This window comes from Ailuropoda melanoleuca, chromosome 15 (genome assembly GCF_002007445.2).
Source record: "Ailuropoda melanoleuca isolate Jingjing chromosome 15, ASM200744v2, whole genome shotgun sequence".
Lineage (NCBI taxonomy): Eukaryota > Metazoa > Chordata > Mammalia > Carnivora > Ursidae > Ailuropoda > Ailuropoda melanoleuca.
This window is the reverse complement of record NC_048232.1, coordinates 43,790,088-43,805,903: the sequence shown is the minus strand read 5'-3', so window position 1 is coordinate 43,805,903 and position 15,816 is coordinate 43,790,088. Positions and strand designations below refer to the sequence as shown.

Below are 15,816 nucleotides of genomic sequence, written 5' to 3'. Positions count from 1 at the left end.
ATCCTTCACAGTAATCTTATAATGAAAGAGTAAATCATAATTTAACCAATGATCTCAGTTTCAAGGACGAAGTCTTACTACTCATTTTGTAAAGATTTCCCAGATGATACTACCGCATGCCCCCACACTCACACTGGTAAGCACGGGGACTATACACTCACAACAGGTGGAGAGGTATTGGGTGAGCGTCATACACCCAAGTTTCTCTGTCTCCTTTCTTCTCTTCACCTGGAGTCAGACAATTTATGCAATTATGCTTTCTTCCCAACAGTCTATTGTCTCTATACTGTATTTTCTAAACCTTGGGATACAGCTTCAAAATTTATGAAATCTGCTAAAAAGGCACATAAAGAAAAAAAAAAATTACCAACCACTTGATAAAGGGATGTAACTAAAACACCAAGAGCGGCAAACACCATTCCAAGGAAATTAAACTTCACATCGTAATAAGAATTTAGGATTACACCTAAAGTTATAGGAATCTGTAAAGAAAAAGAGGCAAATGTTCAGATTAAATTCATGAGACATAAACTTAGTATTCCTTTCATGTTGTCTTACAAGGTTAATCAGAAAAACATCACTGGGAAACAATGAACTTCTACAAATGGATTTTTTTTTTCCATTTGAAAAAACAAACCGGATTTCCTCAAAGTGAAATACGTTAATTCTATATTTATGTTCATATTTAATTCTACTTCAAATTCGGGGTAAAATAATGAGTCAATGTATTGCAATTTGCAACAAACACATACGACCTGCAGGCACATAGGAGTAATGGAACCCCCAAACTAGTGTCTAAACAACACATAAGCATGAACGTATAATAAAAGCATTAAGAATTTAAATATTGTAAATCATTAAGTGCTAAAATTATCATTTCTTTTTATTTAAAGACACAGAAACAACTGCAGTATGTCGCTGAAGACATATTCGAAGACATATTTTATGCTGAATCTTTAAGGTTTACCATACATGATTTGATTCCCCTGGGTCAAAAGAGGGCCGTTTTTCAGTTCGAGATTTTGCAGATATTCCAATACACTGAATTGCGTAACGCAATACAGTTTTCTTACCAATCACAGCATTTAAGGATTTCCATCAAAGAGTAGTTACTAAAACTCACACAAGCACACTCTTCTGGGCTAAGAGCCCAGTAGAGTGCCAAGATGACTTTTTTCACTTCTCCCAAATAAGCCTGAAGTTCACATGGTCACAGATGACGCATGTGTGCATTTCAAGACGATGGGGAAAGAGCGTGGCGCAAGGTTAAACATTCAAATTTCCCGGGGAGAAAGACAGTCCAGGGCGTGGACTGTGAAAAGGTGCGCCTTGCGAAGCTGAAGCTACTCACCAGCGTGAGCTGTATTTTGGTAGAGAAGGTTTTCTTGTAGAAGAGGGTCTGGATGACTATGATGACCGGCGTGGTCATGGCCTTGGCTAGCTGATAGGTGCCTATGGTGTTGTTCTGCAGAGAGAGATTGGTGAAGACCACGAAGCCGCAGAAGCTGAGGGCCAGGAGGAGGAGTTTGGAAGGCGGGAGACTTTTGGGGGCAAAGATGTCCAGTTTCTGGCAGATGTACAAGCCCAGCCAGGTGACCACGAAGTGCACCAGGGTCAGGCTCATGTTAGGAAAGCCGTGGTGCACATAGATCCATTTGTTGAGGAACACGATGCAGATGGACACCAGGAGGTTGAGCAGGAGCCCAGCGGCGATGCGCCCGTTGCCTCGCATTCGGTCCGCAAGCGATGCCATAACCCCCGCCAAGCCGGGGCCCTTCAGCCCCCGACAAGTATGCCCAGCCTGTCTCCCGCTGCTCTTCCCCTCCTCCGCCGCCGCCACGTCCTCTCCGGCTTCACGGTCTGGCCCGGGAGAGGCATGCACTCTCGGCGTCCCGGGCGAGCAGCAGCCTCAGCGGCACACACATGCTCCGCCGCCGCCCATTCAGCTGGTGACGACGCGGCAGCACGTCCCGCGCGCCCCGCCCCCCTCGGCCCGCGACCACGTGGCTCGGGGCGCCCTTGCTTCCGACCCCGAGCTGTGGGTGGAGCGATCTCCACCCTGCGCAGGCGCGTTGGGCTCTGCGTGAGGAAAAAGTGCGTCCTTGGTCCCCTACCCCCTTGGTCGCCTAACCCCGACTCTGGTTGGGTCCATCTGGGACTCCTCTCTTGATGTTGGACATCTCCTGTATGTCAGTTGACGCACTTGCTAGACAGCTGCTCTCAAGCTGGTGGAGTGCACACACTATGGGCCAGTTTTATGTATGAGACAGGTGCTGAGCAAATGTAGTCATCCCCAAACAAGGGAAAGCATTACTTCTTGAAAGTGTATTTTTAAAATTAATTAATTAATTAATTTATATAACAGGTGATTTTTAAAACTTTAATATGGCTCTTAAACTTCAATCACAAATTGACTGCATGAATATTCATAGTCACACTTTCTTTCCTACAGAGTTTCATAGACTTTCCTCCATTTTTCTTCTAGCATTACTTGTTGGAAAACTCTGAGCCTAAAAGGTATGAAAGTATATTTTAAACATTTTATTTTAAAAATCAAAATACACGGGGGCACCTGGGTGGCACAGCGGGGCACCTGGGTGGCACAGCGGTTGGTTAAGCGTCTGCCTTCGGCTCAGGGCGTGATCCTGGCGTTGTGGGATCGAGCTCCGCATCAGGCTCCTCTGCTATGAGACTGCTTCTTCCTCTCCCACTCCCCCTGCTTGTGTTCCCTCTCTCGCTGGCTGTCTCTATCTCTGTCAAATAAATAAATAAAATCTTAAAAAAAATCAAAATACATAAAATAGTATGATGAATTCTCATACTCATCATCGTTAGTACACTATTTAGATTTTCTTATTTTTGAATCAATGTTGGGCCTTTTAATTGTTCTAGGAAAATTCCGTTTAAATTAAACGTCCTAATATACTTGGCTAGAGTTGTATATAGTGATCTACCTTATTTTAAATTTATTTTTTCTGGGGGTGCCTGGGTGGCTCAGATGGTTAAGCATGTGCCTTTGGCTCAGGTCATGGCCCTAGGGTCCTGGGATCGAGCCTGCATCAGGCTCCTTGCTCAGCAGGTACCCTGCTTCTCCTTCTTCCTCTGCCTGCTGCTCCCCCTTCTTGTGCTCTCTCTCTCCCTGTTAAATAAATAACTAAAAATCTAAAAAAAAATTATTTCATCTGTTGTTCTCCCACTTATTGTAAAAAGTATGCATTTGGGTTTTCTTTGTCCTTTGATTAGTTTTACCAGTAATTTGACTATTTTAAGCTTTTTCTTTCTTTTTTAGATTATTATTTGTCAGAAAGAGAGAAAGAGCACAAGCAGGGGGAGGGAGAAGCAGGCAGAGGGAGAAGCAGGCTCCCACTGAGCAGAGAGCCCAGTGTGGGACTTGATCCCAGAACTCTGGAATCATGACCTCAGCCGAAAGCAAACACTTACCCAACTGAGCCACCCACGGGTCCCAGTAACTTGACTATTTTATTGGCTTTCTTAAGGATTACTTCTAGTGATTTTGATTCAAGTTATAACTTTTTCTCTTGATTTTTCCCCACTAATTTCTTGAATAGAATGTTCAGTTCTTTAATTTATTTAAAAATAAAAGGACTTAAGGGCACCTGGTTCAGTCGGTTGAGCACAACTCTTGGTTTCGGCTCAGGTCATGATCTCAGGGTGGTGGGATGGAGCCCCTAGTCTGGGGCCCTGTGCTCAGTGGCCCAGAGTCTGCTGGAGATTGTCTCCCTTTCCCTCTTCATCCTTCTCTGCCCTTCCTGCTGCTCACTCGGCACGGGCACACATGCTTTCTCTCTCTCTCTCAAATAAAATCTTTGAGAAAAAAATAATAAAAAAATAAAAGGACTTAGGTCATGAGATTCCCCCCTGAAAATAGCTTTACCCACAGCCCTCACGACAGTGTAATATTCTCAGTCCTTAATTCCTAAGTAGTCTGATTGACAGTTTTAATTTCCTTTTTTTTTTTTTAAGATTTTATTTATTTATTTGACAGAGAGAGAGACAGCCAGCGAGAGAGGGAACACAAGCAGGGGGAGAGAGGAAGAAGCAGGCTCCCAGCAGAGGAGCCTGATGTGGGGCTCGATCCCAGAACACCGGGATCACGCCCTGAGCCAGAGGCAGACGCTTAACGACTGCGCTACCCAGGCACCCCTAATTTCCTCTTTGATGTAAGAACTATTCAAATATTGAGCACCTGTTTTGTGCCAGGCACCAAATTTGGCACTTGGAAGATAGTGGAGAGTAAAGCCAGACCAGACCCTCTCCCTTAGAACTTAGTGAGAGAAGACTGCCAGGCAACAATGATCAACTATGATAAATGAATATTTTGAAGTAATAAAATACGGTCCTGTGAAGGTGTAACACAATCAGATCTAAACTTGGGGAGGGAGAGGTGGTCAAGGAGTTCCCCAAGGAAATGAATCTTTAAGATTTGAGAATGCGTAGAAGTCATTAGGCAAAGTCTAAAGTCTGGTTTTAAACTAACATGGTCTTCCTGATAAGCTTTTCTTCCTATCATCCCACCAAATTCTACGGATTCTTACCACACCACGTGCCCTTTCCACAGTTTATATTGCCATCCTCCCTTCCAGTTTGGATCTACAGAACCCTCTGATGAATGATTTACAACGTTTACCCTCATCTGCTCCCCAGTTAAGGGCTGTGGCATCCTGTCTTTATTTAGTCTACTCAATTCATTGTCTCCTTGTGGTTAGATTTGGACTGATAATTTTAACATGGATAATAATCTTATCATTCATCTATTTATCTTGCAATATTTGGAAATAGTTTTGATATGAAATCTGAAATTTGGATTAAAATATAACAGTATCTGGTGGATTTGAAATCCCTGTTGGATTAGGGCTACTGAGTCTAACCCCATATTTGCCATTTCATCCAGGTTTCTACTGTTCAGGAAACTGCCCTTCTCCAGATTGATTTAATTGGTTAAGTGGCTTTCTCTACCTCCTTCACAAAGCACAGTAGTCCTCATCTTTACTTGTCCTGAAATGTGATTATCTTTATTCTCATTTGCAGATGTTGAAAATAGAGGTTCATGGCTGTTACCTTGCAGCTAGAGGGATGAGATTAAGATTCCAACCCACCCAAATTTCTCTGGCTCCTGGCCCACTTCCCCTCCTTTTTATTATGGAAAATTTCAAACTTGTGCAAAGTTAATACCCATCACCTGGCTTCACCAGCTGCCGTTTTCACGTGTACCTACTCCTCACCCCTCCATTTGATCTTTCAAAAGTAAATTTACATTCACTCAAATGCAATAATCTAAACTGTACATTTTTTGATAAATGGATGCCCCTATGTAACCCATACCCCTGTTAAGATACAGTACATTTCCATCACCTCACAAATTTCCCTAGGAAATCCCTACCTCCCCATCCCCAAGAGGAAACCAGTTTTCTTTTTTCCCTCACCATGGTTTTGACTGTTCTAGAACTTCATATAAATGGATTGTACAGTATGTACTTCTGGTGTCTAGGTTTTGTTGAGTAGTTCTTTCCTTTTTACATTGCTGAGTAATATTGTTCTGTATGAACATACCACAGCTTGTTAGTCATTCTATTACGGTCATTTGGGTCATTTCCAGTTTGGGGCTATTATAAATGATGCTGCTATGAATGCATTTGCACAAGTGTTTTTATGGAATTCATTTTCATTTCTCTTGAGTAAATGTATGAGTGAAATTTCTAGATTAAAGAATAGGTGATTATAAGAATAAAGTCAAAACTTGGAACACATGGGTGGCTCAGTTGGTTAAGCGTCTGCCTTTGGCTCAGGTCGTGATCCTGGGTCCTGGGATCAAGTCGTGCATGGGGCTCCTCGCTCAGCTGGGAGCCTGCTTCTCCCTCTGCCTGCCACTCCCCCTGCTTATGCTCTCTCCCCCTGGCAAATAAATAAAATCTTTAAAAAAAAAGTCAAAACTTTTCCCAAAGAGTGTACCATTTTATATTCCCCCAGCCATGTTCAGTAGCAGTTGCTCCAGTTTGGTGTTGTCAGTCTCTTTGATTTACCCTTGAGAGATAGGTGGGGATATCTCATTGTGTTTTTCATTGTATTCCCTATTGACTTGAGTACTTTTTCATGGGCTTCTGGTTATGCATATTCTCTTCCTTTATGAATCATCTATTCTTTTGCCCACTTTTTCCTTTATTATTGAATTGTAAGAGTTCTTTACATATTCTGAGTAGGTTTTTTTGGTCAGATATATTTTTGCAAATATTTTCTCCCAGTCTGTGTCTACCGTATTTATTTTCACAATGGTATCTTTGATGAGCAGTTTTGTATTTTGATGAAATCTCATCAATTTTTTCCTTTATGCTTACTGCTTTCTGTCAATAGGAAATCTCATTTTTCTTCTATAGGAAATCTTTGCCTACTCACAGGTCAAGAAGATATTTATTTTTCTTCAAAGTTTTTGTTTTAGCTTTTATATTGAGGCCTATAATCCACCTCTAATTAATTTTTGTGAATGATATGAAGTGAGGGTCACAGTTCATTTCTTTTTTGTATGGATAGTCAGTTGCCCTGTCACTATTTAATTCCACCCAAATCTTTTATTTTGCAGATTTTTAAATCTACAGGAAAGTTTAAAGATTAGTATAATAAACATGGCTGTCCCCTTCATATTGATTCACTAGTTAATATTTTGACATACTTATTTGTGTAGACTTTTAAAGCTAAAGCATTTTATTTTTTAAATTTTTATTTTTTAAGTGATCTCTACACCCACCATGGGGCTGGAACTCACAACCCCGAGATCAAGAGTTGTGTGCTCTATTCACTATCTCGCCAGCCAGCCAAGTGCTCCAAAGCTAAACCATTTTAAAGTGCAGACTTCATGACCTTTCATCTCTAAATATTTTAGTGTGTATCTCTTAAGAATAAGGACACTCGGAATGCCTGGGGGGCTGTCAGTTAAGCACCTGCCTTTGGCTCAGGTGTCCCGCACAAGGCTCCTTGCTTAGTGCAGAGCCTGCTTCTCCCTCTGCTTACCACCCTCCCTGCTTGTGCTCTCTCTCTGACTAAAAAAATTAAAAAAAAAGAATAAGGACACTCCCCTATCTGGCCACAATACAATTTTACCACACCTAAGATGAACTCAGTCATACCAACTAATATACAATCTATTTTCTTGCTAAAATATTGATAAGAATTGTGTTAAACCTGTTTATCAATTTGGGGAGGACTGGCTGTCTCTACAGCTTTCCCCGGCTGATGCCAACAGAGCATCACAGTCAACTACTGCTGTCTGCCTTGGGTTCAAGAGGAGGAGTCAATATCCATCTCTGATTTAAGCCAGAATACCCCAAACTAACTGAAATCACCTATGGCATATTGTACTTAAAAATACAACGTCCAGGACCCTATCCCAGGCCTCCTAGCCAGACATCTCTAGAGGTGGCATCTGTAACTATGTATTTAAGAAATTCCTCAGGTGTGGGACACCTGGGTGGCTCAGTCAGTTAAGTGTCCAGTTCTTGATTTCAGCTCGTCATGATCTCGGGATCATGAGATCAAGCCCTGCACTGGGCTCCTCACGGGGTGTGGAGCCTGCTAAAAATTCTCTCTCCCCCCTTCTCCCTCTCCACTCTTGCATGCAATCTCTCTNCCCCTCTAAAAAAAAAAAAAAAAAAAAAAAGAACAGAAAGAAAAGAAAAGGAAAGAAAAATTCTAGCTGATTCATCAACATGCGCTACACGCATTAACCTGTCCGGGCCTTGCTCGTACTGATTTCCTGATGTGCAGTGCCTCACTCTTCTTGTGCTTTCTCTTTGCCCTTGCAAATTCAGTGCATCACTCAAACAGCAGCTCTAAAGCTACTTCCTCAGAGACCTCTTAGCTGAAACAGTTTCTTCTTGCACAGACTACTTGCACTTTTTCACGGCATTATTTGTTGTACTTCCCCTAGTACAAGGGCTGGACTAGATTCCACTCATTTTGTATTTCCCAATTTATTCAGTGCCTACCGTGTACCAGGTACTATGAACCACGATAAGTTTTCAGAAGATCCAACTATTTTAGTATCCAGTTTGCTGAATGAGTTAATAAAAGAGAAATGTTTTCAAAATAAAGAAAACAAGAGCATAATATTAGATAAAAGTCTTGCTATATTCATCTTAACTGTAATATTTAAAAAATACTAAATTTTATGATAAGCAATTACATACCTGGCTTAGATACGATTCTACTTTCCATCCTCTTTATAATTTTAAGATATCAGAGTATTTATGCTCACAGGAGAAAAGTAGGATAACAGGAAATTTAATTTCTTATTACATTAGAGACAATTCTGGAAATTGTAAGAAGAGAAAATTTTAATTTTTATATAATTTTATTAATAAAGGGAGACAGTGATATAATACATTAAATTTTCAAAGTATCACCATAATATTCTGAAAAGTACAAAATTCAAATATCTAAATTTTCATTTTCTCCATGACATGCAAAAGAAAAACCCAGTAATTACAAATATGTATATTTTACAAGAAACTCCATTTATCATAGAAATTAGTGAGAACACAGAGTAGATGGATTATGACTGAATTTCATATCCTAACGGATCAAGTCCTTGGTCTAGGAGCATTAGAGAGGACTCTCTTAACTTCTGCAACAATTTCCTTAGTTCTTCCTTAGAAAACACCTGATTTTAAGAAAAGAAAAAAAAAAGTTAAGAATGAGAACAAGAATATATGAATTTATGTCACTTAACCCAATTAGCTTAACGTTAAGGAGAAATTCCTCTTTAAGATTTATGTAGCCAAGGCCAGTATGTTAGCGTGGTCCAAGAACTTCAAAGCTATTTCTTTGAGCCAGTCTATTTACTTCCTAGTGTTTATGAATATGTATGTATTTCCAAAAACAGAACAAACATTAGAAGTGGACCATTACTTTAAGAAAATCTAAGAACATCTAAAAAATGTAAACACATCTCACAAAATCAAATATTATTACGGAGCTTATCAAATCACTAACGTTTAAAGCTGTAAATGCTCTAGAACTTACCAGATACAGTTTGTGGCGCTCAGAGGAGACCATATCTGCTAATTGCAAGCATTCCTGATACTGACCGGTACTATGCAATATGGTATGAAGCAGAAAACACAACATTGGCAGACAAAGCTTTCTCAATGAAACCATCTGGTGTGTCCTATCATGGTCTTCTTCAGCATCCTATAGTCAGACATCAAGTTGTCATTTTAACAAGTTGAAGCTAAATACTGTTATAAAAAAAACCAAGTACTGAATCAAAACCAAAATGCAACAGGTAAAAGCTAATGGGGTTTCTTTAAAGCTTATGACGTCCATTATAAAGAAAACAAGGCAGGATTTTAATCATGATAGCTAGAGACATAATTTTCGGTAAAACAGCATGAAGGTAAACAAAACATACTACAGAGAAGTCCCAGGTTAGATAACGAAAACAAAATGCTTCTGAATTTATATTTTTCTTTTTTGAATTTATATTTCTAATACTTACTGTGTCTTGAATAAAAACATGCTTAAAGCAGTAAGAGTTAGAGACTAAATACCACTGGAACAAAACAGAAAAGCGGCACCTGCCCTGGATGTGTACAGATTTGGAAAGACATGCGAGAGGACACACAAACTGGTGGTGATCGCTGCTGGGAAGAAGGGTCATGATGTGGGGAGAGGCACAGCGGGCGGGACAATGTCACCGCAAACTGTGTTTAAGCAACGTGAATTTATGATTCATTTGTATAATTTTTCAAAAATAGAAAAATTAAAAGAACCTATAGATTTGAATAATATAATTAATGAGACAGAACAGATCTATGAGGAAAATAATGTAGAGAAAACAATTAGCATTTCTTCCTAAGTATACATGGGCCTTTCTAAAAAATTATGTGGGCACAGTAAGAGTAGAGAAATATACCCAATACATTTTCTCACAACAAGTTTGAAAACTAAAATCATTTAAATAACTTTAAAAAGTGCCCAACCTGAAAATTTATGAAACAATTCTTTTTTTTTTTTTTAAAGATTTTATTTATTTTTTGTGACAGAGAGAGAGCCAGCGAGAGAGGGAACACAGCAGGGGAGAGGGAGAGGAAGAAACAGGCTCCCAGCCCGAGGAGCCTGATGTGGGACTCGATCCCGGAACGCCGGGATCACGCCCTGAGGCGAAGGCAGACACTTAACGACTGCGCTACCCAGGCGCCCCTATGAAACAATTCTTAAAAATAGGAAGGAAATCCATGGAATTCATAGCATAAGACAAAACTGAAAATAAGACAAGCTAAATAACTGGTCTTCAGAAAAGCCTAATAAAATACCTAATTAATTTTTTTAAAAGCAGTACCTTCTTAGAAGTTTGGAAATTTTTTTTGTTTATGACAATTTATATTAATCAGTGAAAGTATCTTCATGGGACAGAGTATAATATTAAGTTGCTAAAGCATTTGTCAAAGGTAGAGGTAAGTGGAGGCATGAAGCAACAAAATGTAATGTGGTAATTCTACCAATGAGTAATTGTACTAATTTAGGGTGACCTAGGTCAGGTTTCCACACATAGGAAAAATTACCATCACTCCTTTAGTCTTGTTTTGAGATAAAAATATATAACAGTAAATATTAAAATGCATGCTTTGTGTTTTCTTAACTTTAAAAGGGAAAGCACTCTTCTTTTCTCAAATAGGCACTCACTACCTTCAGAGGTGGATTTAAAACCAAAGGTCTTACTCATAATTCAAAATAGTTGTTTCCACCCAGAGCCTGTTAAGAATGGAGGACTGCTTCCTCTGAGTCACTCCATTTGTGTTCCAATGTAATCTTTCCCCCGCACTAAAGAGGCAAAGTGCCCCCTGGCTCCCACGCAGCCTTATCACCTGAAAGTAGCAGCAGGTCTATTAATAATCTGATCTGACAGGATGGATTCTGGCACCTGCTTCTTCTAGGTCCTGTTGCTGCCAAATATCATGGGGGTGTTACAGGTAACCTGTTCTGTGAACTAAAATGGATTCCCATACCAGCAGACTGCGGGCTACCAACCACCGAGAACCATGCCCGATGGGCCCAGCAATTTGCCACAAGGAAAAGGAAATAAATCGCTCTCCACAGCCTAAGCTGTTTTTGTCATCTGAATGAACAAAAGCTTTGAAAAATCCTGTAAATATATAAAATTAAAACATTCTTTCTATTAGGGACATATAGTAGTGCCTTACACGTGAGAAAAATTCATTCACTGGTATGTGTTGCCAGCAGGAGTTGAGCTGACATTACAGGTGTCTCTAACATGAAGACAGTGCATTCACCCCAGTCATTTACTAAAGGTACCAAATATTTTCTGCAAGCCTCTTATGTGCTAGGCATTAGCTGAAGTGTCAAAGTCAAAGAAATGAAGAAAACAATGTTGCTGCCTTCATGAAGTCCACATCCTAATGGAGGTAGACACACAAGAAGCAAATAAATATCTATTATACATATTTCCTGCCATGAGGAAAACCAATGCAGGATAATGAGAAAGTGATATAGGCTGGCTGGGGGAGGGGGAGGGTCTCTAGAGAGAGAGGACATTGAGCATACTACTGAAGGAGGCAGGAAAGCCATGCACACAGCTACCTTAGAAAGAGCATACTAGGCAGAGGACCAACAGCAGAGGCCCAGAGGCTAAAATGTAGTGGGCGGGGGCAGGTAGTAGGATACACGACTGGGGGAGGGGTAGTCAAGGTCCAGTGTATGTGCCGTCTTGTACCTAAGAAAAGAACTGAGTTCTATTCAAAACATAGTAAGGAGTCATCAGAAGGTTCTAAGTAGAAGAGTAACGTCCAGTCCATTTTAAAAGGATGACTAGCTGATCTAGTGATGAAGCTATATAAGCAGGACTGGGAAGTAAGGGAAAGACAGTTGAGGCTTCAACTAGAGAGCGGTCGAGGTGCAGGTGGTGAAAAGTAGGTAAAGACGAGCTGCCTGCTCCAACCCCCCCGTCAACCCTGTGTGCTACCAGCTTCTAACACGAAGCGTCTGTTCTGGCGTTACGTAAAAGCCTTAGTTGTGGATACGAGAGACCGTGTATGATGCCAGGGCTATCCTTGCCCAATGGAGGCTGGCCTGGAAAGTGAGGCACCGAGGTCTAGCCTGTGTCTAGACTCTACAGGTTATGTGCACTTGGCACAGAATCGATCTCTTTAAGAGAAGGGGCACCATTCCCAAATTCAGATACAAGTGACTGTGGGCCAGCAGGAGCCCTGAGTAATACCCTACTTTGTTGAATATGTAAGAGTATTAAGCTAAACTCAACTGAGGTGATTCAAAATATCATTATCATTTGATTATTCAAGAAATCTCTTCTGGATTAGATCTGAAGAAGTGACTGAGACTGAATATTGATTTCTATTTTTATTTTCTAAAGATTTTATTTATTTGAGAGAGAGCAAGAGAGAGAGAAAGAGCATGAGCAGGGGATAGAAGGAGAAGCAGACTCCCCACTGAGCCAGGAGCCCCATGTGGGGCTCAATCAAAGGACCCTGGGATCATGACCCAAGCCAAAGGCAGACACTTAACTGAATGAACCACCCAGGTGCCCCTGAATATTGATTTTTAAATATTTGATAAAATACAAAAGTATCATTCATTGCCTTCCATTCCAATTCTATTTTTACAATACTCCAGACTATTTTTGACTTTCATTATCTAACCTATTAAGGTTAATAATTAGAACAAAGATTTATGTATAAATAAACCACTAAAGACTTTTCAAAATTTAAATGATACTTAAGTAGCATTCTGCAACACTAAAATTTTATCTTCATGAAAACCAGCATGCATCAGAGGAGAAAAATTTAGCTCAAGTAACTTGCTGAAGGTTCAAAACTATTTATGAAATCAACAGTATTCTATTATGAACTTTAGGGAGAATTTACTGTATCAGGAATAGCAGTAAGTAGGGGCTCAAATCTAGTCTAGTCTTATGCCCTATCGTTGCTTTTGGTAAGAAAGGGAGGCTGGAAGAGCTAGACAAATGTAGTACCTAAAAAAAAAATAGTGAATATATAAGAATACGGAGAAGATCAGAAGGAAAGATACCGAGAACGCTCCTATGGTTTTCTCTGTTCAAAATACTGTACCAGATAATCAAGAATCCAGCATTTCCAGTTTCCCTTGGACAGATCATGAGGTCTGCAGAGGCAAAGGTGGTTACGCACAGTTTCTGTTACGCCACAGGATCAGGCCTCTGCCACTTCTGCTCCCATGATAGTCAGCTGCAGTATCCTTCCTTTCCCCTCAGCTCATCCGGCTTCTACCCCATTCTTCAGGAATCAGTCAAATGGTACACCTTTCAAGCATCCTGTCTAGACCTCTTCTACGTAAAAGCAACCTTTTCTTTTCCTGAACGCACAAAATACTTAATCTGTGCTTTTCTTATGGCATTTTACTCCTGCAACTGATCTCAACCCAAGACACACATTTTAGCTCTCCAGCAGATTACAAGAAAAAAATCCAAAAAACCCGGCCCTACCTCAGATGAATTAAAATCAGAATCTCAGAGTGGAGCCCCGCATTTTTAAAAAGCCCCCCAGGTCACTTAAATAGATAGCTCAGAGATGAGGGGCACGGCTACTAGACTTATCTTTATATTCTTAAATTGAGTTGAATACACACAAAATTAAATTTTTAGGCCCAGAATGAACATATTAAATCTGAAGAAACGGTTCACCCAACAGTCCAAGATTTCTATTCCCTAGTTACTATTAGTATTTTCAGTCTAGGTTTAAATTATGGGATGTTCAGTTATAAGAACAAAGGTTATATAAGATCCATAGATGCTCCTATTCAGAGAAAGAACTTTTAAAAAAAGACTTTTTCTTTTTAGCTGTACACAATGTACAGAGCTTACCTCTCTAACATCCACCATCCACCCTCCGTCAACAAACAACAAGACATTGTACATTTTCTCCTTCACATCGGCAGTTAGGGCGTCCAAATGGCCTTTCCAAATAACATAATCCATCTGCAAAACAAACATAAGGCAGACATATCAACAAACAAATCAATACACAATGTATTTGTAAAAGTACAGACAGGAACATTTACACGGAATATCATTCTAAAGAGCTGACTTTATGGAGGAGCATGCAACTCTTGATCTCTGGGTTGTGAGTTCGAGCCCTACATGGGTGTAGAGATTACTTAAATAAATAAAACTTAAAAAAAAAAATAGAGCTGACTTTGGGCAGCCAAATACAAAAATAACTATCAACAGATTGCAGTGGAATAAAACACTAAAATCTCAACCTCATAAATGAACATTAACGTCACCTGAAGGTATTTTTCATGTTTGGTTAATAATGTGTAGAAAACTAACTAAACCGATGGCTTTTTTTCAAAGACCACTAACAGAAAGATCACCTGTTATAGTAAGAATATAACTGCTGAAGAAATTATCTCTTTAAATATGACCTGATCAACCCAATTATATGGTCAATTAATCTTCAACAAATCAGGAAAGAATATCTAATGAGAAAAAGACAGTTTCTTCAATAAATGGTGTTGGGAAAAATTGGACAGCTACATGCAAAAGAATGTAACTGGACTACTTTCTTACACCAAACACAAAAATAAATTCAAAACGGATTAAAGACCTAAATGGGAGATGTGAAACCATAAACATCCTAGAAGAGAGGGGTGTCAGGGTGGCTGAATCAGCGAGGCATCCAACTCCTGGTTTCAGCTTAGGTCATGATCTCATGAGTCGTGGGATGCAGCCCTGCGTAGCAACAGGCTCTGCACTCAGCGGGGAGTCTGCTTGAGATTCTCTCCCCTACCCGTCCTCCCACCTGCACTCGCACTCTTGCGCGCTCTCAATTAAAATAAATAAATCTTGAAAAAAAATCCTAGAAGAGAGTACAGCCAATAAATATCTCAAAAACTGACCACAGCAACATTTTTCTAGATGTCTCCAGAAGGGAAACAAAAGCAAAAACAACTATTGGGACTATATCAAAATAAAAACCTGTACAGCAAAGGAAACAATCAACAAAATTAAAAGGCAACCCACTGAATGAGAGAAGATATTTGCAAATGACATATCCGATGAAGGGCTAGTATCTAAAATTACATATAAAGAACTTCTGCAACTCAACACCAAAGAAAATGAAATAAACCAATTAAAAAATGGGCAGAAGACCTGAACAGGCATTTTTCCAAAGAAGATATCCAGATGGCTAAGAAATATAGGAAAAGATGCCCACATCACTCATCATCAGGGAAATACAAATCAAAACCACAATGAGATATCACCTCACACCTGTCAGACTGGCTAAAATCAAAAACATAAGAAACAACAAATGTTGGTGAGGATGTGGAGAGAAAGGAACCCTTGTGCACTGTTGGTGGGAACGCAAACTGCTACAGACACCGTGGAAAACAGTATGGAGGCTCCTCAAAAAGTTAAAAATAGAACTGCCCTATGATCCAGCAATTGCACTACTGGCGGTTTACCCAAAAAATACAAAAACACTAATTCAAAGGGATACATGCACCCCTATGTTTATGGCAGTGTTATTTACAAAAGCCAAGTTATGGAAGCCCCCAAGTGTCCTTCTACAGATGAGGGAAGGTGGGTGGGGGGATGAGTGAAATAGGTGATGGGGATTAAGGAGTGCACTTGTGATGATCACTGGGGGATGTGTGGAAGTGTTGCATTACGATGTTGGACAACACCTGAAACTAATGTAAGGCTGTATGTTAACATACTGGAATCAAAATTAAAAAAAAAAAAAAGTCTGAAAAAAATAAATATATGACCTGTATTTTTAAAATGCAATA

At 39.9% G+C, this 15,816-nt stretch overlaps 2 protein-coding genes across 10 annotated transcripts in view; both read right to left on the bottom strand.

Annotated features, from left to right (window-relative positions):
• The window catches only part of SLC35E3 (solute carrier family 35 member E3), a 39,001-nt gene extending 37,008 nt beyond the window's left edge, over nucleotides 1-1,993 (bottom strand). For 6 of the 7 annotated variants that reach the window (XR_004620940.1, XR_004620938.1, XR_004620939.1 and 3 more), the window contains exons 1-2: nucleotides 1,352-1,993; nucleotides 372-482 (exon numbers count right to left, since the gene is read on the bottom strand). Coding sequence is in view for 1 of the 7 variants with exons in the window: in XM_002918318.4 (XP_002918364.1) it covers nucleotides 372-482; nucleotides 1,352-1,753 (513 nt within the window). In the remaining 6 variants the exon portion in view is untranslated. The remainder of the gene's footprint in view (nucleotides 1-371; nucleotides 483-1,351) is intronic. The other variant, XM_002918318.4, reaches the window with a different exon arrangement.
• Nucleotides 1,994-8,202: 6,209 nt separating this feature from the next.
• Nucleotides 8,203-15,816, bottom strand: part of NUP107 (nucleoporin 107) — a 49,402-nt gene continuing 41,788 nt past the window's right edge. Inside the window, exons 25-27 of one of the 3 annotated variants that reach the window (XM_034643828.1) lie at nucleotides 13,886-13,999; nucleotides 9,034-9,201; nucleotides 8,203-8,671 (exon numbers count right to left, since the gene is read on the bottom strand). In XM_034643828.1, the coding sequence (XP_034499719.1) occupies nucleotides 8,564-8,671; nucleotides 9,034-9,201; nucleotides 13,886-13,999 (390 nt within the window). In that variant the 3' untranslated portion in view covers nucleotides 8,203-8,563. The remainder of the gene's footprint in view (nucleotides 8,672-9,033; nucleotides 9,202-13,885; nucleotides 14,000-15,816) is intronic. The other 2 variants (XM_019798671.2, XM_002918319.4) reach the window with 2 other exon arrangements.